The sequence below is a fragment of the Erpetoichthys calabaricus genome, chromosome 2, assembly GCF_900747795.2.
Source record: "Erpetoichthys calabaricus chromosome 2, fErpCal1.3, whole genome shotgun sequence".
Classification (NCBI taxonomy): Eukaryota; Metazoa; Chordata; class Cladistia; order Polypteriformes; family Polypteridae; genus Erpetoichthys; species Erpetoichthys calabaricus.
In genome coordinates, this window is record NC_041395.2 from 175,191,748 (window position 1) to 175,216,624 (window position 24,877).

Here is a 24,877-nt window from a genome sequence, read left to right on the forward strand (position 1 = left end):
AACCACTTCTTGGTTCTTTCCTAGATCCCTCAGCTCGAGGAAACGTCCACCAACAGGTGCAGACAACCCTTAATTCCTGCTTGGGTGTCTGTTGCCAATTCCTCTGCATTTACAGGATGCCGTACCGAGCTTTGCTCCTCACTCCCTCCACACCACAGTCTGTAGGGGTTCTGTGGGAGTCTCCTGGACCACTTGGTTGCCCCTGTTCCTTAGGGTGATCAGATGAGCAACCCCTCTAAACGCAGAGCACCTCACAAAAACAGAACATGTATTTTTGAAACACAGAGGGAAGAACACAAAGTAATTAAGGAAATAGGAAACAAAACCAAGGTCCATCTAGGCCTTCAAGCCTTCAGGAACAGGTCTGCCACACTGTTTGTGAATTTTTCCACACTCAAACATCCCCAAGTGCCAGACCAACAGTCTTCATTTTCAAAGTCTATCTGTCCACCTCTCTCTCTCTTTCTCTTAAAAACCAACCTCCACCCCATGACCTGTCGTCTTCTGGTCAGTTAGCCTTTACCCAATTACCACCTGGTGTCAGGAATAGTCTGTTTTAATCCATGAGGCAACTGATCCCCAAAACTTTAAGTGACCTTGATTTGCTTCTGGGTTGCTTGCTCTTTTGAATAGACAACTGCCAGGAGTAGGCAGAGTTTCATCCCACTCCCTGCCTTCATTAAGTCGGAGCTTTAGCTTTTGATTCTCTATATGGTCACTCCTTCCATGTCATTTGCTATACATTGTTTATTATGTGGTTTTACATGATGGGAAACAAGTGACATAAATCAGGAAGCTGGGATGTTGGTGTGAGTTCAGCAATATGTTAACTTGATTGTGAAATAGCCACCATCCAGAGCTTCTCTTATGTATTTTGGAATGTCTTGTTTTTATGCCTTTTGTTTTTTTGAATAGAACATTTTATCTGTTGATTTTGTTCTTGTTCTGATCTTACATATGATATTCTGTCTTTTGTTAATCATTCTTTCAGATGACAGATTTGTTAAACACCATTCATTGTACCTTTCATGGGCTTGTTTCAATGTCAGCCCACCCTGATCTTCACCCTAGACTCAAGCATTCTGTGTAGTATATGCTGACCAGACGAATCTACCAAAACAGTGCAGCTCCTCAGCACAGGAGCGGGTGCTGCAGGATGGCATTAACAGTGTGGTTGTTGGTGCGAACCTAGATTATAGACTCATTGGAAATTGGCTGCATTTAAACTCTATGACTGCTGATGCAAAGTGGTATCTAGTAGCCACAAAGGCCACTATCACCCAGAATAATGTGTATAAGGATTAGCCCTTGAAAGCAGAATCCAAGATGTGCGTTCTCAGTTTAGATTATTACGGGACAACTTTTAACTCTCTCTGTTGCTGCTTATTAGCTTAAAGGAATTCTACTACCAATTCTATAAGTCCTTTCTCTAACTCTGGTGCTTTTAGTGAATTTACTTCTAGGGCACCTACAGCACATGCATCACTTACCACCAGCTAATGAATCCTTCTCTAAGCCTTTTTTAAGGTTTCTGTCTTTCTGAATGATCCCTTATTGAACTGTCCTGTTCCCAGTTCCAATAAAACAATTTGAAATATACAACATATATATTTATATAGTTATACAGTATATATGTATATAGTTAGATATATTCATATAGTTATATACAGTATATGTGTGGGAAAACTGTAATGAACTGATAATTTAATTATCCACTGCTATTTATTCTGTTATTTGTTTTTGCATCAATGTGCTATCCAGCCCTCAAAGTGAAAGTCTTGTTCCAGTCACCCCAATATATTAGACATACAGCTTATTTAATAAAATGTAACTCTTTATTCTACAAGATAATCAAGAACATATTGTGTTGTTAAATAACTTAAATATTTTACATTTAGGAGAGTATGCAGTCAAAATAGAAGCCATATAGGTCAATCTTCTAAAAAGAACCTTATTCTTGGCCACTACTGTGTCAACAGGGTTCTTTCACAGATATGGACCTCTCCATACAAGATAATGAGGGAGCTACAGCCTTACACTTTGCTGCCAGTGGTGGGCATCACAGGATCTTAGAGCGCCTCCTCCGAATGGGAGCAAAAATGATCAAGGATCACTGGGGAGGTACTCCCTTGCATGATGCTGCTGAGAATGGAGAATTGGAGGTACAGTATGCCATTTCTCTTTAATTGTGATCTCAGAATAACATACTGTAGTATTTACATTAATAATAACACGTTCAGAAGACACTGCAATGCAATGATTAAAACATCTGCCTCATGGATCTAGCATGGCAGGGATAAGTCCCACAATCGGCCACTGTTTATTATATGTCCTCCCTGTGTCTGCATGGGTTTAACTTTGTGTACTTCTGGTTTTCTTCACATATCACAAAGATACTTTCTAGATTGGTGTGCCCTGTGAAAGCCTGGTGGAACATATCAATAATGTGTGGCGATAAGTGGCAAAACACAATGAAATAAATGGAAAGGGTGACTTTTCTCAGATGTCTAATTGATGCAATGTTACTGTTTTCTTTCCAGAGGAAGTGACCAGGGACACGATGAGAGTAGAGATTCTGTCAATAAGGGCACCTTCTGAAAAATTACAGTAGTATTTGCAAATTATGCTCACATCTTGACATCTTACTTTATCATTACCTGTATTTTCTAAAATTCCTTATGTTACAGTCTGCACAAAACTATTTTATTACTACTACTAAAGCTACAGTTCTGTAATAGAACAAGGATGATGTCTAAACAGCTTTTGTATTTGGCAAGCAGATGAGACAGTAGGCATTTTTATGTTGTGCACAGCTGTCCATTTATTAGTGATTTTTGGACAATGCTTAGTTAATCGAAAACTGTTTAATTTGTTTCATTGATGTAATATGAATGTCAAATGTAGAAACCAATGGAAAATCTCTGGTAAGCTTACAAGATTATAAATGTTCTTTTTCATATTAAGAACTAAAGTATACAGTATACTTTATATGGATGTGGTTCGGTGTTACTGATTCTGTATTTTCTTGGATATGGACAAAACAGTACAAATATTTTCTAAAGTTTAGTTATTAACAGAAAAATTATTTTGGCAAAGATTTGGCATAAATAAACAACAATGAAACAAAGAAATAATGAAATAATTCACTTCTGAAATTATGTGAAGTAAAAGGCAAGTGTGATAACAGAAGGTAATGTTCACAATGTAGAATTATGATGTTCCCTAACATGGTGTTCATTCAGCCTTTAAGTTACAAATTATGCAGAATAAAATGAAAAGTATTTCTGTATAGCATTTAAGTTATAGTGATGTGCTGTATATTAGTGATGTGTTTAGTGATTAGTTATATAGTGATGTGTCTGGTATTTCATGTAACTAGATGGGCATTCCTTTATTTGCTTTTTCATCTTGTTAAGATGTGTTAATTAGGAAATTAACATACATGCTCTGCAGAAGAAGTGCAGTGTCCTTTCTAATAATCTAGCAATCAGAAATCATGGAAAAATATTTTTGCCAATGGTTGTGAATATTAAAATGCCTCTAGGTTCAATCCAAATTTCCAGTAAAATTAAAAACACAAGATTTATAAAGGTCTGTAATTTGTTTCCATGATTAAACTGTAAGAAATGTTGTCTTTAACATTCCTCTTCTCCCCTTTGTGAGCTGAAGCAGTGCACATCACTGCTATAGAGCCCATTTCACTTCCAGCTGCAGTGCATTGATGCACCTGGAAAACATTGAGAATTGCAGTATGCTTTATAAACAGGCCATAATTTATAAGAGATTAGTTTGTTGTGCATTGCATCTTAACACACCCTAATAAATATGTCCTCCACTAGGGGAAGAAGGCACAGTATGATAATTCTAAGGGTGTTTGTCAGTTTTGCTTTAGCACACAGGTTCTTCTTTTTGCTCAAAATGGTGTACTTTGACTTCCAAGCTGATGATGGCTCCACTATTTTTCCTGAAGTGTTAAATTGTGGTCACTGCCTTAATTTTGGTCCATTTTATTATTCTGGCATGCAATGAAAGTACTGGGTCTCTTTTGCCTTTGTAGATTGGTTTTCTCTTGAATCCTGCATGTTTATTATTTTTATTTTTTAACTCTCCTTAAACCAAGGGTGTCAAACATACATCCCACAGAACCTACCTATCTGGCCTACAGGATGGTTGAGTGTGTGGCTACCCAGTCTGCATTATTAACCAGATTGGTACTGTGTATGTGCATCTATGAACCGTTTACATGTCAGTGTGCAAGCCCATGCCATTTTATAGTGCTACGTCATCTGTACCATGCATTTGCAAACAGGTCAGGCCAGATTGGAAGGCATGCACTGGTACAGTGCGTTGCCACACCCACCACCCGATAAAGCAGCTCGGGATCCTGGTTGGCTACCTCCCAGGCAGACTGCGGTCCAGTCCCACCCTCCAGGGATGACCCTCCATCTGCTGCAGCCAGGTGTTATATGGGCATCCCCTGGTCTAGCCACTCAGGTCCTCAACAATAAGGATCCAACGAACTGAATCACCCTTGGGGAATCACGTCACAAGCTGGTGAGACAAGACATTCCACTCGCCTACCCAGATGGGCCAACTTAAATTGGGACCCGAGTGCTGCCGTGCAGCGGGCGACACCTCAGCACCACACCAGTTCTGATCCCCAACAGAGCTGGCCCCACTGGCTCTTCGATGGTTTTGGCTCTTCCGGGGATGGGGCTCCCAAGAGATTTCCCCCATTCCTATGGGCAGCTGCAGCAAAGCTACTCCCATGGACAGCAAAAAAGGAGTCATTTCTGTCATCTCACGACTGTGTGAAGTTTTTTTTTTTTTTACGGTGGCTGGAGTGCCAATCCTGCTTCTAACCCCAATGATTTCCCTGCAAGTTAGAGGACCTCTTGCAGGGCCGGATGCAGTTTAACGTCATACCCAGGACAAACCCATGACATGTGCAAACATTTTATAAAAACTGACACTTGCAGTGATTTTATTTGATTTGTTATCAAAGGTCCCTCCCCTTGTAAATCAGATTTGTTATAAGCGCTTTAATCAAGAAGTTGCACATCACAAGGAACATAATAATTAATGTAGCTCTTATCATGGCATTGACTCTTACATCAGTCGGGAATGGAATCAGCAGCAGTAAAACCTGCATTCCATATTCAAATGAACAGCTTTAACACCAGCCATAGTGGAGCCTATAAGAAAGGGCAAGACTGCCACAGTCGCAGAATCTCCATTCTAGTGTGGCTAAAACAAGCTGTCTTTCTAGTGTGGCTAAAACAAGCTGTCTTTCTAAAGATAGCGAGCTACTTAAAAGAGCAATGAAATCAATGAAGGAAGCACCAAGCAGCACTACAATATATTTAATTGTAAAGTTTCTAAACACATACCTTGTTCAGTTTGTTTCCGCTAAACTACAATTAAATTCTCTCTGTTAATCAGATTCCTATAATGCATCGTAAGACTGAACAGTAGTTATCTTCCAAAGTACAACTCAAAATCATTATCTCTTAATAAAGACAAAGTCAACCTAAATACAGTCCTGAAGTAAATGTCATAAGGTTACACATATTTACAATTGAAACTGGGTAGCAGGTACTCTACACCTACATTACAATGGTACATATATAAAGTGTAAATTGAGCAGGAGGCACAGATCGGGTAGCTGTAACAATACTTTGTTAATGAAAGTGAAGTAACACACACTAAAAGTCATTAAGGTTAAATGACTAAATTACTATATTAATCTAATCAAGGAAAGTAATTTTAGTAATCCATCTATGACATATCAGTAGACTAGTGTTAGTTGCTATCTCATGTTTTACCTTTGGCACATCGTTCAGCAACGTCTGTTCACAGAACTTTGAGTCTTTTAGTTAGCAACACTTAGTAAGAATATAGTTTTAATTTCATATCTTAGCAATGGTACAAAATGTTGACAATGAAGAGAAAACTAGACTAAGTATGTTGTATTGCTTAGGAAAAGTACCTTATTTAGGTACGTGAGAAGAAAGTCAGTTACATGGAATAGGTTCCTATTGCAAAAGAGTACAGTATCCATAGACACTAATTGAATGGTTTTCTGCATTCCCGTAGAAATTCCGCAGTACCCACATGACCCAACTCGGTCTAAATTTAAGAGTTGTGGGCACAGGTGCTGTTGTTATACTTTAATCATGTGAAACTCTGTGGTAATTCTTAAAAAATAAATCAACTATATTGTAATAAGGAGTCAGAAACATCAAGAAGGTTTGGGGTTTCCGGCCCCATATACTGGACAGAAATTATTTTAAACAAAAAATTACGGTCAAAGTTATGACATTCAATCATTACTACAGACATCCTCATAGTGTCTGGAGGGAACTTAAATAAGGAGGGACCGGAAACTGGCAACAGGAATGCTGGGAGGAACCAAAGTGTAGTATGGGAGCTGTGACGTCATCAAGGGGGGACCAGAGGAAGGGATGGAATGCGGAAGTGGCAGCGCGTGTTTTACTGAGTCCAGGGAGAGTTACGGTGGAGTTGTTTCTGTCTTTCTGTGGGAAGAAGAGAAAGAAAGGTAAATACCCCGCCTTAATCCCCTGGCACGATGTGTTACGCTGCTCGTCGGGTCTTTCTGCGGCTCCCCATGCGCACATGCGTGACATGACGCCCCCCTCAGCCCAGACCCATTGGGTCGGGCGGCCCGAACCGAGAGGTCATAAACTCGGGAGAGAGCGTCAGCGTTGGCTTGCAGGTTACCTCGACGATAAGTGACGGCAAACTTGTAGGGCTGTAGGTCCAAAAACCACCTGGTAACTCTGGGATTCGACTCCCTGTGTACAGCCATCCACTGGAGAGCGGCATGGCCCGTCACCAGAGTAAACTCCCGACCCAACAGGTAGTACCTCAGGTGCGTTACCGCCCACTTGATGGTCAAGGCTTCCTGCTCCACCACAGTGTACCTGGTCTCCCAATCCAGCAGTTTCCGGCTCAGGTAACTCACGGGGTGTTCGACACCATCGATGCTTTGGCTCAGCATGGCTCCTAGACCTGTGTCCAAAGCATCGGTCTGGAGAATAAAAGGGAGAGAAAAATCAGGAGTTCGTAATATTGGTGCCATGGTCAGGGCCGTCTTTAGGTCACTGAATGCCTGTTCCGTTAGGTGATCCCATACCACGTATAAAGGGGCCCTTTTCTTCGTCAAATTTGTCAAGGGTGCGGCCCTCTCGGAGAAACGGAGAACAAACCAGCGGTAGTATCCCGCTAACCCCAAGAAAGCTTGCACCTGTTTCTTGGTAATCGGACAGGGCCATTCCAGGATGTCTTTTATTTTTGAACATTGTGGTTTCACCAATCCTCCGCCCACCAGGTAGCCCAAATACTTAGCCTTGTTAAACCCGAAAAAACATTTGCGCGGATTTATCCGGAGGCCGGCCTTTGCTAGTGTTAAGAGGACGGCATAAACCTGCAAAATATGTTCCTCCCGGGTGCTGGAATAGATGACCACGTCATCCAAGTAGGTGGCACAATAGGACTGGTGGGCCTTTAGCACTCTGTCTACCAGACGGTGGAAGGTCGCTGGGGCTCCGTGCAGTCCAAATGGGAGGACCTTATATTGCCAATGCCCGCTAGGGGTGCTGAAAGCTGTTTTCTGTTTAGCGGATGCCGTTAAGGGAATCAGCCAGTATCCTTTAGTCATGTCAAGAGTAGTCAGGTAATGAGCTGTGCCCAAACGCTCGAGGAGCTTGTCCACTCAGGGCATAGGGTAGGCATCAAATTTGGAGACCTGATTAAGATGTCTAAAGTCATTACAGAATCTCCATGAGCCGTCGGGCTTGGAAACGAGGATGTTGGGACTGGACCAGGGGCTATGACTCTCCTCTATAATATCCATATCGAGCATCCTTTGTACTTCCAGCTCCACCTCGGCCCGTTTCGCTTCCAGGAGGCGATAAGGGCGTTCCCGTACCACCACCCCCGAGTCTGTCACAATGTCGTGCTCAATCTGCGAGGTGCGGCTGGGTGTCTCGCTGACTACTTCCGGAACAGACAAGATAGCACTTTCTAACTCCTGCCTCTGAAGGGTTGTCAAATTGGGGCCGAGGTTAAGGATTGTTTTTTCTGAGAAAAGGGAGAGGGCGTTCGCTGGGTGAGGGCGGTCCTCCCGATCCCTCCAAGGTTTCAGCAAGTTAACATGATACACCCTCTCGCTCGATCTCCTATTCGGTTGTTTCACTAAATAGTCAACGAGCCCCTTACTCTCTCTTACCTCGTACGGGCCCTGCCAATGGGCCAACAATTTGGATTTGGAAGTAGGCACGAGCACCATCACACGATCCTCCGGCTGAAACTCTCGGAGGGTGGTGTTTCAGTTATAATTTCGCACCTGCGCAGCTTGAGCTGTCGACACGTGTCCTTTGAGAAGTGGCCGAATTTTCTCTAGCCTTTCGTGCATTTGCGCAGTGTACTCCAAAATATTGGTGCAAGGAAACGCTTCCCCTTCCCATCCTTCTTTAACAATGTCTAATAGGCCCTGGGGTTGGCAGCCATACAAAAGTTCAAACGGGGAAACACCCGTGGAGGCTTGAGGCACCTCCCGGTAAGCAAACAGGACAAGGGGTAAAAGTTGGTCCCAGTTCCTACCGTCCACGTCGACTACCTTGCAGAGCATCTGTTTGAGGGTTTGGTTAACCCTCCACTAACCCATCCGTCTGAGGGTTAAGATGCTTAATACGGAGTAACTTGGCAACCTCCCTGAATGTATCAGAAGTAAAGGGCGTACCTTGGTCCGTGAGGACTTCTTTAGGTATGCCCACTCGGGAGAATAAAAGTACCAGTTCCCGTGCGACATTCTTAGTAGTAGCAGAGTGTAATGGAACAGCCTCTGGGTACAGAGTCGCGTAATCCACCATGACCAGCATGTATTTATGGCCACGTGTCGAAGGCACCAGGGGTCCTACAAGATCGACTCCGATCCTCTCAAAAGGGACATCAATCAGGGGAATTGGAATGAGAGGAGCACGGTCCAGCCTGGGTATCTGACATACTGTAACTGGCAGTCCGGGCACGACTGACAGAAACGATGGACCCCCTCGTTGATTCTGGGCCAATAAAATTGGAGTTTTGCTCTCTCGAGTGTTTTTTCGGCCCCGAGATGGGCACCAAGAAGGTGGGCGTGAGTCAGTTCACAGACCTCCCGCCAGTAGGTCCGCGGCACTAGCAGCAATTTCCGTACCTCGCCTTCGTGATCCGCGACTCGATACAACAGATTGTTTTCTAAGACGAAGTAGGGTCCCAGTGGTATGGGAGCGATCGGCAAATTGCCGTCAACTGAAACAATAGCATTCTGGGCAAACTTTAGAGAGTCATCATTCTATTGCTCTTGATTAAATGACACTGGCGTGGACTTAAACTGACAGTCCATGCGGCTTAAAGGATCGGCTGGAGCCGGAGGATTGTCATTGACCTGCTCTGAGTGTACTTCCGGGTCAAGGTCCGTCAGAAAAAAGTCTTCCCCCTGCACGCCTGCATCATCAGTACTCACCGAACTGCACGGCGTGGGAGCCGTGGGGACGGTGTCCTGTCCGTCCATAATTAAACCCAGCCCGGTGGTAGGAGTGGTAGTTTTTCTACCGCAATTGTTTTCAGACCAGTCTTGTCCTAAAATAACTGGAAAGGGCGGTTCGGGCAACACAGCCATATAACAGCGTCTTGGTTCGCCCTTCCAGGTTATATAACAGTTAGCGGACCTATATGACTTGGTCTTCCCATGTACACAAGTTACACTCATATGCTGGGGTGCCCACTGTCGCAGTAGTATAAAACGGCGAGCAACAATGGTAATGTTACTCCCGGAATCGAACAATGCCACCACCGAGTGCCCATTAATCAAAACCACTCCCGTGTTCGGGACAGCCAGAGGATTAGACAAAGCGCAGTACCTTTCTCCTTTGGCCCAGGTGCAGTCCATCATTTCCACGTTTTCTGGACAGGCAGGTAGGGTGTGCCCAACTTCGCCGCACTTGAAACAGCGCGGCAAAGCTGGGGTTCTTTCTTTTGGCTTACCCTGTCGAGTACCACAAGCCGGCCTCTCCGGCCTCCTGACTTGGTTCACCGCTAGCTGACGCTCCAATACGTCTAACAGGCTCTTCATATCCTTAAATGGATGTCGTCGGACCTGCTGGGCGAGATAATCTGGCATAGCGTTAACAAAGCCTTCACAGGCCACTTGCTCGACTATCAGTCGACCCTGATTTATATCTGGTCTTAACCAGCGCCCCATTTTACCCCAGAATTCAAAACCCTGGGCTCGGCCTGGGCAATCGGGATCATACCTCCAGAGCCTCCACTCACTTGCCTGCTGGTCCAACGTAACGCCATAGCAACTCAGGATTTCAGCCTTAAGGAGGTCATACACAGCGGCTTCCTCGACGGGGAGGTCGTGATAGGCCTTCTGCGCGATACCCTTCAAGTACGGCGCAAGTATGGCTGCCCATTCTGCCCACGGCCATTGGTTTCGAGAGGCAGTCCTCTCGACAGTGAATAAATAGGCTTCAATATCATCCGCATCTGTGAGCGGTACTATCGGAGGAGGTGGAGGCCGCGCGGGCTCTGGCCTAGCCGCTTCTGCTGCCGCGAGCTGTGTCTTGGTTTCCGCCAGCTCCTGCTTTGTGGCGCCCTGTTCCAGCTGTAGGACTTGAAGCTGGCCCGCCAAACTAGTTAGGACTGTATTTAGGTCTTGTCCTTCCGACATTCTTCGGACAATGTATCCTGCCGGCTACGCCACTGTAATAAGGAGTCAGAAATGTCAAGAACGTCACAAATTGGATGGACCACAGATCACAAATTGGATGGACCACAGATCAAGGGTTCAGGTACCTCCATGGTAAACCCTGTTAAATGCTGGTCAAAACTGAAAGTAAAAACAAGAAAGAAGTGGCCACTGACATGCACCAGAATACTATTGTGCTTGTATAGAGTGCAGGAGCTGTATCTCTCTTGCCTGCAGGTTCCAAAATTAACAGTCCCTTTCAGTGAATGGGTCAAATATATAGCACTTGTCCTAGAAGGAACTGAGCCTCTGAGAGTGTTCAGGAGGTAGGATCAAGTGGCTTTTTAGTTATATCCTTTGATGTTTTTGGTTGAAGAAAAAAAGGAAGTCCATGATAACACCTTCTCTCGTCCTTGTGTGAAAGTGCTTACATTGTAGGAGATATATACATATACCTCATATATACACATTGCCACACATGCGCTCAGGAGTCAAATATATTGTGACCAGTAAGGGGTGTGGCATAACCCCAAACACAATCTCAGAAACACAAGTCCTGGGTTCAAACAAATGATTTATTGTGCAAATACCTTCACAGGTCATTCATAAGCGCAGGCTCAGACCCAGTTCTTCCTTTTCTCTCTTCCTTTCTCCTTGCTTCCCCCAGGCGAGTGCTTTTCCAGCTTCTCTTCCAACTCTGACTTCCTGTACTGAAGCGGAACTGCTGCCTTTATCTAGGACCCGGGAGTACTTCCAGTGTCATGACACTATCCCTCAGAAGCATTTCCGGATTAGGCGGAAGTCCTGTAAAGTAGGGCCCATTAATCCCTTCAGTGCACCCTGGCTGAACTCAACAGAGCTGCCCCATGGGACACAGTTTCCCACATGCCCTGTGGGTATTCGTAGATGCAATGTAACCCAGGGACACTGACACCTAGCCTTTTAGAAGAGTAAATAACCTGAGTAAGTTGTCTCCCCAGTCCATCCTTTGTACTGGCATCCTGGCCAGTTACAGATCCTTTATCAAGTCTTACCAGAATGCCAGCATTTCAATATCCATCTCCTGATTGCGGCAGCGACAACTCGGCCTAATTGGTGGGCTGGCCCCACATCCAGATAAGGAATCCTGATCCAGGCCAGTTGGTGCCATTACTATATATAGTATATATATACTAATTGATTACCCAGTGGCTTCGCTCACTGAGTGAAAGGGAAAAAAATAAAATGTAGTCTATAAGTTATTAAACAGTAAAACATTAACATTTTAAGAAGTAAAGATACATTGAGCACTACTGGAGTGGTTTCGGGTAAACTACATTTTAAAGGTGGTTTAACACAGCAGGTAAGTATTACTAACAGCAGCTAAAATGTATTTGTATCATCTGTCGGTAGTAGATCCGTTTTGAAAGGCGCTTCACGACCGCTGTGGTATAGAAATTACATTTTCTATGTGATCGTCCAAATTTCTGTCTGACAACCTTGCACTATGTGCCTGTGATTTAAGAGAAAAATAATTCTGATGAATGTGGACGCTGCCCTTCCATGCTTAACAGGCAGAAGGTCCAAACAATTCCCAAGTCCAACACTTTACATGAAGAGGTCTGTACATCTTCTTAGATGTAAACTCTCCATCTTCTTAAAATAATTGATCACAACAGCAACCTTGAATGTTGTGGGGTTTTAGTGACCCAAACTCACCAGATTACACTCATTCGCAAAGATTTCCACTCTCCCAGGAGCGGACGGGGCACTTGAAGTGTCCCAAACAGTGCGAGAAGAGAGGACACTGCCCGACCCGTTGTTTACAGCTCGGCGCAGTTAAAAAGTAGAAAGATGCAAAGCTGTTTTCCTCATCTCTTCTACTATCAAGTACTGCCAACTAAAAAAAAGTTACAATGTGGCAGTTTCCGCGACAGTCACGTGGACGAATAAATAAAACTTCTCGCCGTGTTTGTGTTTACTTCTTTTTAATATCACTAAAATAACTCACACAAATAATAACAATTCATAAAGGCGATGTAAAAATGGTGTCCACAAACGAAGTGATTAGTTCCTGTATTATAATATGTTCTGTGGTCATAGGTAATTTCCATATCGTGTGGTCATACGTAATTTCCGTTTTATACATAATTTCCCTATCACGTGGTCATACGTAATTTCCGTTTCAAACGTGAAAAGAATTTTATATATATATATATATATATATATATATATATAGATAGATAGATAGATACAGTATATCCAATATATAGCTAGTATATATATACTATCTGAAATACCCGGTGTTGCCCGGGGAGGAAAATAAAGTGTTTCTTTTTTTTAATTGTTTGAGAAAAATATAATTAAAAGAAAACACAACTTTAAAAATAAAAGTAAAATAGCAAACAATGCAGACTCAGTAATGTGCTTGTATTGTTTACTGAAGTGCCTTGTTATATACAGTACAATGTTTTTAGTTTTTCCATCTTTAGCCAATATATAAAGGTTCTTGGGACTTCCTACCGTTGAACATGCCACGTAAAGTTGTCCATGTGAGAAACAGGCTGTGTCCAAATTGATTCTAGTCATTTTCAATGATTGTCCAAACATTCGGAGAGTCAAGTGGATGATAGCAGACATATAAGACCAAAGTTCCAATTAGGCTCTTACAATTGAAATTCTTTAACAATCAATTAAAGGTTAAATATTTTAACTATATAAATAAATATTATAAGTTAAATATCATAGCTACATTTGGTCTATACTTTACCTTCGATTTTAATAAGTTAAATTAGTTTTTTGATTATGAACATATTAAAAAAAATTCCTATTTGTTTTTTACGAAAAAATTGTAACACCAACACGTTAGCTACGATGTTGCGAAACAAATGACAGTTCATTAATGAATAAACAAAAATAGAAAAGAGACCTGCTTAATCCACAAAATAAATATAGGATGTTAATGGTAGATAACAATAAAATTGCTTACGTATCTTACTGTATATATAATATAATAGATAGCCTATTTTAATCAAAATATAATCACAGAATATGTTCATAGTGTAAAAAGGATGGGAAAAGCAAAGCCTTTTTTAAGGTTTTTTGACAGATTAATTTTTGTTTTGTGGTGTAGTAATAAGTTTTTACATGCACAATTTTTGATGATGTAAAAAAAAAGTCAGTTAAATTAATATTATTATTAGGTTGTTTTAATTGTATTACCACTACAACATTGTTTCAATAAGAATAATGCAAGATGAAAATATAGTTAACAAAAATTAACATTAAACGACAAACAAATATTACAATGGATTTTTCATGCTAAAACTGTCAGTTGCTTTTACGGAGCACACCAGAAATGATGATAACATGCATACAAGACCGCAAGATTGTTACAGTCTGCTTTATATGTAAATGGCGGCTCGAGTCACAAAGACAAAATGAGTCCTAAATATACTCTATTTAATATCAAAAGCAACAGGCGTGTGGTGGTGCTCAAACATAAAGAATGCTGGCAGTCACCTCCAGTTTGCCCTCTGGTGGTCATTCCAAGAGTCAGCTGGATGATAACATGCATACAAGATCACCCCCAACCCTACCCAGAAGGGATGGGTTAAGGTTGATTTCACCCTACAATATTTTTAGTCAACCAATGAGAAACATGTGTACCAAGTTTTATGAAAATCGCTCCAGCCATTCGGAGGCGATGCTGGAACATACATACATATACATACACACATACACTGACTTTTATATATACTACACGCCAGCTACTTTGTGTCTCTGCCGCTCGTGTATGTGGATTTCACTTTCAAAAAACAACAAACCTTTTATTTCTTGCAGATACACCTCTTTATTGGGAAGAAACACTACTGTTCCCTGATGGCAAAACGAATTAGACGATCTACAAGTCTCTGACTTAAAATTTAAATCAGAACAATATATTCAATTCTCTTTTTGCCGTTATTTCACAGAGTAATAATTTCCATTTGTTTGCGCTAATGTGATCTTTACTATCACTTTCAAATATTAGTACTTTCATTATTTCTAACCTGCTGTGCATGTGCATTGCGTCAATGTTTTTGAATTCTTTATGACGTTCTACTTTGTCATCTAGTCTTTGTCTTTTATTTCTGGCCCCGGGCATGGTTAAATCTCTTGGCACAAAGTCTTGTCTCGTGGGACATGAAAGCATCTCTCTGAAAAAGTCATGTCTCGTCCCAGGTTAAAATGTCTCGTCTCATCCCAGGATTGTTTTTATTATAATAGATAAATAGATAGATAGATAGAGGTATATGCCACTTAATGTCCACAATACGTTCTATGAAATAGTATGTTATGTGATGTGGGAATCATGTGAATACCATTTTATATGCTGTCTGTTCCTGCTTTTTCTTTAGTCATCAGTGCCTTAACAGTGATCATGCTGAGAAGAATTCGCCTTTGTGTTTGCTCCTCAATCCATATCATTAATGATTTCTCCATGTTTGATATAGATCCCTCTGTCATTTTCATTAACCTTATAGCTTTCAGTGGAGATGATGATTTAACAGTTTGGAAAATTTTTTCTTTATCTTTGAGGATCGTTGTGATTGTCAATTGTGACATAACTAAATTGCAAGAAATGGCATTAATTACATTACATTAATTTTACACCTTTGTGTTGTTTAATAACCTTCTGTTTCACTTCCAAACCAATACTTCTCATTTGTCTCTCGCTGCTGATATCGCTAGCACTGGATTTTCTGTATTTGGGAGCCATGATGCACTTCACAGTAATATTTTTAGAAAATGATACAGAAGTAATGCTCCAACATTCAAGAGACATGTGATTGGTGAGATTGTATGTATACATGGTCAGACGTTACAGAAACAAATATCTGAATATATTGAAAGAAATAGAAAAAACACAGATGAAAAATAGGTCATCAGCCAGCCAAATCTGTTTTATTATCAGATGGTCTGATTATCTTCTGGTGGTGGTGCTTCCTGTTTGATTCAAGACTGCAAGAGGCAGGACCTCATGTGGAAGCTGAAGTGATGTCTTTACTCCTCGAGCCTCCATTCTTCCAGTCTGAGGGGAAAAAAAGGGAAATTCATAAATGATTGTCCCAACCTACGCTCAGAGTGGTAATGCAATTAATATACAAGGCCTGAAGATGTCCCCTGTTCATGTGTGTGTGAAAATAGTTATTTTACTGACTGAATGTATTATTAATGTTCTAATAAATCCTGTTTCACTGTAAAAGTACATTCAGTCAGAAAAGAAGAAATAATTCTTTGCATGTCTGTGACACAGCATCCTCTCAGTTTTTTTTATTTTTAAATGAGTGATTGCTGGAGTGAACAGGATTATCAGGGTGTTCTGACGCTCTGTGCCTATGCATGGAGAGCATATATTTTAAAAGCTAGGACCAGCACACATGCCAGTGCAGGCCTATCTATCTCTCTATTTATCTATTTTGGTGCCTAGAGTTTGCTTTTTAAAGAAGTGGATGTTGGGTGGTGTGGAGTGAAGGGTTGATGTATTCTGTGGTTGTAGAGGATCAGGATGTAATCAACACTACTTGGCACATGATTTCATGTAACATGAGTCCTTATTAATTTTTTAGAAAAAAAAATGTCATCAATTGATATGTCTCGGTTTATTTTCAGCTTCTTGCTAAACTTTTGAAACAATTGGAGAGCTACTATTCCTCTTCCATAATGGCAAAAAGGAAATAAACAAAAACATAGCCCTATTTTAATATAAAGGCCTTTTCATTTTTTTTTTGTTAGGTAGTTTTTTTAGCACAACAGAACTCTTAACATCTGATGTCAAATGTAGAAAATTTGAGATACTGCTTAATGAATCAAGACTTATAAAATAGTCTGTCGCTGAGCACTCTCCGTTATCGGCAGGTTTGTACTTTTAGAGAAAACATAAGTTTAAAATTGCATATACTAGATCTACAGACGTACAGATCTACATTTGCCTTTGCACTCAATGCTCCCAGATGGAAAACATAAAGGTTTACTTAGAGTATATGTTTTTAACACATCTGTAAATGTATACTTCAGTTTGGGTACCCTTTATACTTTTAAGTTGGTTTTGTGTACTAATTTGACTCTGCCCAGTCCTCTAAACTTTATTTGCAGAGAGAATCTGTGATTTATTGAAATTTGCCAAAATTAAAAAAAACATGCTAGTCTGTCTGTTGTGCTTTTTTATTATTGATAAGCTACATGGCTTAAAAATGCAAAAGACCTGATCGTGGCACTGGTTAATGGCAACGTGGCATGTTTGTTGGACATGCAAGCTTTACTCTACTCTATGCATGTGACAGTACTAATACTGCTACTAGTACTACTGCATTTGCTGTGAACTGGTAAGTTTAAGAATCTGTGATAAAATGTATTACTTGCATTTCTTTTTGACGTCATAAACATACCTCAGAAACAGAGAAGAAATTGAAACTTGAAACTGAAAAGGTTTAATACTTTAGTTTTCATATTTGGATCAATGACCTCTAGACCTCATTTTAAACCATCAGAAATTGTATGGTATTTCATGTCATATAAGTTTGTAACCCATTTAATCCAGATCAGGGTCACAGGGTGGAGGGGTCTAGAGCCTATTCAAGTTAGTGTAGGGCACAAAGCAACAAACCCTAGACTGGCTGACAGTCCATTGCAGGGCAAACAAACACACACACAAACTCCACCACACACAATGTGGAAAATTTAACACTGCTAATTCATGTAACCTGCATGTTTTTGGACAGTGGGAGGACTTGATAAATACCAGACAGACTATACACCCACTAGCTGTGCTAGCAATCTAAGACAGGTTGAAATCTATGTAATCAATGTAGACCTCTGCATTAACGTTTGAAGTGTACCATGCAACGCATATTTATATGCCATTCAGTATGGGATTTGTAAAAGCACTGTTAATGTTTGTGATGCACCATCTGTTGAAATGACAAATGCAATGCATTACTAAAAATTGTTTATGATGTGCCATCCTCTGAAATAACAGAGATAAAGCAGCTGGAGTGGCAGAGACACACAGACACTTATCCTTTTATTAAGGTGGATATTAGGAAGTGCATCTTAAGGTTGTTCCTGGAAAATTCTACCTATGATAGAAAGCTTACACTGAGTCATCCTGAAAAGAAGACATAAAGAGTCAATGGCAATGTTAAAAGTTCAGTTTGACTAACAGACACTTTATTATAACTAGGGAAAAGGCTTAGAGAGAATCTAACATGAGAAATAAATGACATCAAAAAACTAGTGTTAAATAAATTCTTAAAAACCTTTTATTTAACTGTGAAAAAATGTTTTCAATCAAATAAAAATATCAAGCATGTAAATGGGCAAAACGGGATGCTTTAAAAGCTGTTTAGTTATGCCAGAAATAGTTAAGTATTCCCTAAAGCAGCAAACAAGTAATAAACTGAAGTGAAATATGTGACCAAGGACTGTGGATCAGAGTAGCAGACCAACAAAATCACTATGGCTGTCTTTAGATTACCTGAAAATGAACAAAGAAGCAAAATGTTATGCACAATTAGATGACATAAACAACTGAAAAATTACCTTAAGTTGTTACAGTAAACATTTAATTGTGGGGACTGAAGAATTGTGTATACAAGAGATACATGAACACCATAAAAAGGTCATGATTTACATCACCTGAAGTCCTATACCTGTGCATCTCTAATAGCAGCCGTAGGGGTTTTGTTCTGCTGTGGAAGGGAATAATTGGCTCTTTATCACCATCTAGTGTCCAAATGTCTAACTGAAAAATTTTTGTTCCATGTCTGAAGACATTAGCCCATATAAAGTAAAATGACTAACAATAGTTTATGTGCTTCAGGTTGTATTAAGTTTTTCTTCTAATTGCAAAAATGATATATTTTTATCCTTAAACTCTAGAAATGAATGTAGAGAACCTTCCAACCAATGTTTAAGTGGCAATTTCATTACTGAACATTCCTGAATGACTACATGTATTGTTTCTTATATATATATATATATATATATATATATATATATATATATATATATATATATATATATATATATATATATATATAAAACTTGTACTGACTCCTAGCTTTGTTAAAAACATTTTTTTCACATTGACTTGTCAATTGTATATTATAGGCAATCTTATAAGTATAATTTTAGTAAACAACAATTTACTAAATAAATACTATTTACTATATGAATATATTTATTTAGTAGATTAAAAGAAATTGCTAGATTTTTATCAGCAATTTAATTTTGTGTTCAATCAATACATTGATTAATGAAGCTATTTTTCTTAAAAAAAAAAAAAAGATTAAATAATTAAGTCATCCTCTTCACTTTCTTGATTATTTTGTTTCATGTTTTTTCACCATACATAATAATCCAAGGTACCTTAAGGTAATGGTGCACGTGATAATGAATCAAGTGGACAGTTGTCTAGTCTCAGTGGACAGGGGTATTTTTGCAGGCTGCATACTGATAAATTCCTTTTCCCATCCAGGAGTAAATTGGAGCACTCTGTAATGGCACATGCAAGTGCTATCTTAAAACAGCTCTTAAAATATGTTGTGCTTCCAATAGATTGGTTCCTCCAAATGCCAGCTCCCTGGAGGTTTATTCTGTCTCGCAAATAGATTCCTGAGAATAATTCTGAACCCAAAGCATACTTAACTGATAAAAGACGGGTTTTGTAGTGGAAGAAGTATGAGACAATCAGCACATGTGTATAACACATATATGGAGCACCAAAAACCAAATGTGTACTCTGATTAAAGCAGTTCTCGCAAAACAAGAAATAATAGTAGCAAAAAACAGAGGCAAGGCTGTATATGTGATAAGAAGTCTATTCTAACTTTCAGTATAAGTAAATATAATAAAAGCATAAAAACAATCTTGTTTGGTAAACAAGTTTAGACAACAAGTATGGACTGCACTTACAGACTGATAGAAAGTAGAAATGGTGAACAATTTTAAAAATAAAAACTATACAATAATGCACCTCTTTCTTGACATAACTGTTGCGTGCGTTACTTCTAAGCTAAACTTTGACTATAAAACACATAAAATAATACATTATTCCACAGTTTCTTCATGTGGTTTAAGCATGATTCAATCCCAGAACCTCTACATTTTCTATTGCCTTAATACTTGGCGGTATTTTATTCTTAGTTATCCTAATTCTCAATGTAATACAATAAAATAATTTTGGCTTCTCCTGAATCTGTAAAGGGTAATCTTCAGCAATGGTTGTAATCCAGGCATTTCACAATGAGATAAGACAGTTTAACCGGTTAAACCTATATCTGATCTTACTAAGGTTGTAGTTAGTTTAGAGGAAGAAAGAAGAGGCCACATATGTCTCCAAAATTATGTAACTTGAAATAATTTATAATGAATTTGATTTTATTAAGATATTAAGTAAAATAAAATGAGTGAAGCACAAAATTAACTAAGGAGATGTAAAAATTTATATTAAGAAAATAACAGAATCAGAAAAAACAGAACAAAGGAAACAAGAAAATAAACATGAAATAGAAACTAAACCAAAGTTTTAAAGACCAAGTATCATGGATATCAGACCACAGAAAGCATCTGCAGTAGGTGGGGCCTGGGGGATTGTTTGATCAGTAGTGATATTTGGTAATGTTATAAAGATAATTCAAACTTCATTTGTCCAAAATCGATTTAAAATTGCTACAAATCTTGATTCTGTGTTGGTATCAAACACTAAAATTATAGCTGCCTCATCACAAAATGAATTTGAATAAGAACATTAGAAATATTTAGTCGAGAACAGGCATTAAGGACAAACAAAACTCACCAGTTCTATCCACTTAATTTTTCCAAAACAATGTCAAGTAAAAACATCAAGTTTAGTTCTACTTGAATAAATGACTCTACTCCCTATAAGAACAATAAAAGTTACTAATTAATTTTACTCACTCAAGCACGTTGTCATCAATCATCCTGTTTCTTCCATCTAAACAGTTACTCCGGTTCGCTATAGAAAAAATTGTAATTCATTCTGTTTCATCATGGATTAGGTCTATCGTATAATTTGCAGGGATTTTTGTTTTTTCATTTTGTCAATATTTTTCTTATTCTGCAGCACACATCATGCTGCAAAAAGCAGGTAACACTGAGTGTTGATTGGTATTGTGAAACTAATAAAAATATATAAGGAGACAATAGCATTGGCTTTTTTAAAAAAATACCTTGCTTTGATAAAAAAAATGTAGTCTCCTCGCTTCATTTCAGATTTTTCGTCATAGTTGCAATTTGTGAAACCTATTATAAAAAGACTTTTTAAATGAACAAGCTAATTTAAATGGCAGGCTAAGTTATAGGACACACAATGGACCCCGTGGAGGTTGTTGCAAAGGAGAGAAATAAAACAAAATTTCATGTGAACAATGCTGCACATCCTTTCTCTGACACTTCAACACTGAGTACTTTCAGCCAAAGAATTACTCATCAGCAGTGTGTCAAGAAACACTACTGGAGCTCCTTTATACCGACAGTAATGCGTCTGCCTAAGTTGGACTGCCAAGTTAGACATTTTCTTTTTTATGAATTTTCTTGCATTATAGTCATTCCAGTGTGTGTTCAGACCAAAGTGTTTGTGTATATTTATTTATTTACTTACTTATTTACCTATTTATGTATGTATTTATTTAAAGAGCTTCTATAAAAAGACAAACTTTCCCCTGGGGACAAATAGATTCTATCTATCTATCTATCTATCTATCTATCTATCTATCTATCTATCTATCTATCTATCTATCTATCTATCTATCTATCTATCTATCTATCTATCTATCTATCTTGAAGATTTAGTGAGAGGGAAAAGGATGTGTGTTGTATATGTTTACAAGTGAAACTGGAAGTTATCAAATGGTTGGACCACCCTGACAAATGTTTTATCTGAGTTTTCTGTTATCCAAGGTAGTATCAGTCCACATTACTGTATATAAATACTAAGAAAATTGTTAACCTTAAATCAAAATACTAAAAGGTGGAAGTAGTTAGAAAAAACAAAGACAACAAATAGGGAAAATGAAACAAAAAAAGAATAGAGTCCTAATGCACTCCTGACAACTAACATGTGTCCTGAACCTGAAAACAGATATGCTTTTGGTGTCTTTCATGATCATATGCAGAAAATAATGATACACAAAAATGTGTTCCAGATTTGTCCACTTCCTTTTCAGCCTAAAGTATGGGGAAAGAGCTGTTCTGTGTATACATCCTGAGTTGTTTTTTATCATAATGAAAACTCAGGTAAGTTGGGGAAAACATATTCCTAAAAATGTAAATTGTGCTTCTGAATTGTATTTATGGTATGCCTATGAATTCTGAATATGTCATTTTTCCTTGAAAACCATTAGGCAGCTTATATGAAACAACTATACAGTATTTGTTCTGATGTGTTGACACCAGTGTTATTTTAAATAAATTTTAAAGCAGTTATAATATGCATGTCCAGGGAGTAATTAAAGGCATCTTGGCCATAATCGCATTTAGGTGTTATGTAGCTAATATTATTTAATAATAATAATAATAATACATTTTATTTATACAAGGTGCCTTTCTGAGAACTCAAAGACACCGAACAAACAATAAATAAATAAATAAAAGGCACATTATAAACAACTTAAAACATAAAAAAATATAAAAATTAAAACCAAACAAAGCCACTGTAATTATAAAGAAAAAAACATTTTAAACAGATGCGTTTTAAGTTTACATTTGAAGGATGAAAATGATTTGATATTTCTAAGCTTGGTAGGGAATGAAATCCAGAGCTTGGGAGCAGAACAGCTGAATGCTGTGCTCCCCATGGTGGTTAGACAGGCGAGAGGGATGGTCAGATGGATGGAGGAAGAGGATCTAAGGTTACGGGAGGGAATGGCAACATGAAGAAGGTTGGACAGATATGGAGGGGCAAGGTTATGAATGGCCTTAAATGTTAATAGCAGAATTTTAAAATCAATTTGAAACTTAATTGGGAGCCAATGAAGCTGCTGCAAGACTGGACTAATATGGTGAATAGATGAGGTTCGAGTAATGATGCGTGCTGCAGAATTCTGGACTAGCTGAAGCTTATGGAGAGATTTATTAGAGAGACCAAAGAGGAGTGAATTGCAGTAGTCCAGACGAGAAGTACCAAGACTGTGAACAAGAATGGCAGTGGTATGGGGAGTGAGGGAGGGGCGGATGCAATTAATATTACGTAGGTGGAAGTAAGTAGACCAGGTGATGTTATTAATGTAAGATTGGAAAGATAGAGTACTGTCGAGGATGACACCCAGACTCTGTGATGGGGAAACAATGGAGTTATCAATAATAAGAGAAAGATTATTGGCTTTGGATAATGGTGATTTTGAGCCAATGAGGAGAACCTCAGTTTTGTCACTATTTAATTTAAGAAAATTCGAAGAAAACCAGGATTTAATTTCAGCAATGCAGTCAGTAAGCGAAGATGGTGGAACGGAAGAGGTGGGTTTACTAGCAAGGTAGAGCTGGGTGTCATCAGCATAACAGTGAAAATTAATGTTATATTTCTGAAAAATATTGTCAAGGGGAAGAAGGTAAATAATAAAAAAAAAAAAAGGACAGAGCCCTGGGGCACACCTGAAGTAACAGCGGTGGATTGGGATGTGAAGGTTTTAAGCTGAATGAACTGAGTGCGGCCTGAAAGGTAGGATCTAAACCTATCAAGTGGAGTGTGGGTAATTCCAATCAAAGATAATCTAGTAAGGAGAGTGGTATGACAAATAGTATCAAAGGCTGCACTCAGATCAAGGATGATGAGAATAGTAATTAGACTGGAGTCAGCAGCCATAAGAAGGTCATTGGTAATTTTAACAAGTGCCGTTTCTGTACTGTGAAGGGGGAAAAAACCAGACTGTAACTTTTCATATAGATTATTATGAGATAAGTGGGAGTGAAGATGGATAGCTACTATTTTTTCAAGAATTTTGGAGATAAATGGCAAATTAGAAATAGGGCGAAAATTATTGAAGTTAGTAGGATCAGCACCAGGTTTTTTCAGTATTGGGGTTATTGCAGCAGTTTTTAAAGATGAGGGAATAATGCCAGTAGTAAGAGAAGAGTGAATGATGGCAGAAATGAGAGGGACCAAAGAGGGGAGGCAGGCTTTAACCAGAACTGTAGGGAGAGGGTCCAGCTGACAAGTAGATGATTTAGATTTGAAGATGAGATCTGAGATTTCTGAGGAAGTGGGAAGCTGGAAAGAAGAAAAAGAGTGAATAGGCGAGTGTAGTTCAGAAGAAATACAGAGAGAATCTGGACCGAGGTGCTGATGTATCCTCTAGATTTTCTCATTAAAAAAGGACATAAGAGAATTACAGAAAGCAGTTGAGTAAAGGTGAGATGGTAAAGAGTCTGGAAGTTGTGTAACATTATTAAGTAATGAAAACAAAGACTTGGTGTTACCTGTATTACAAGTAATTAACTAAGTGTAATAGTTAGATTTGGTTTGGGCTATACAATCCTTGTAATAGAGTACATGATTTTTATGCATCTCTTTGTGGACAAAGAGTCCAGATTTTTTATATAACCTTTCAAGTTGCCTGCCCTTAGCTTTCAGAAGCCGAAGTTCAGGCATAAACCAGGGGGCAGAAAAAGAAAGAGAAACAGATCTGGTTTTTAGCGGAGCAAGAGAATTAAGAGTACCATTGAGACAAGTGTTATAATATGAGACCAATTCTACGGGAGTGGATAAATTATAAAAGTCCATTTGGGAATCAATTCTAGAAGACAGAAAATTCAAGTTAATATTCTTAATATTACAAAAAGATATGAGACAGGGGAGCTTAGTAATAGAAAAAGTAAGTTTAGCGTTGAATGAAAGGGGAAAATGATCAGTTATTGTGAGTTCATCTGCTGTAAGATCGAGAGGAACAACACCAGAGCAGCAGATCAGGTCCAAGATATGTCCTTTACAATGGGTAGGAACATCAGTGTGCTGCTGGTATCCAAAACTCTCCAGGCAAGATAAAAAGTCTCCTAGTGAGAGGGATATTGATATTGTCCAGATGTACAGTATATTAAAATCCCCCAGCAGAATTATATTTGAAGTAATTGTAGATAAATGGGTAA

General features: G+C 39.0%; 1 protein-coding gene across 1 annotated transcript in view; it reads left to right on the forward strand.

Moving 5' to 3' along the window:
• espnla (espin like a) overlaps positions 1-24,877 on the forward strand; it is a 114,962-nt gene that overhangs the window by 28,279 nt on the left and 61,806 nt on the right. Inside the window, exon 4 of the mRNA XM_028793319.2 lies at positions 1,980-2,162. Within this exon, the coding sequence (XP_028649152.1) occupies positions 1,980-2,162 (183 nt within the window). The remainder of the gene's footprint in view (positions 1-1,979; positions 2,163-24,877) is intronic.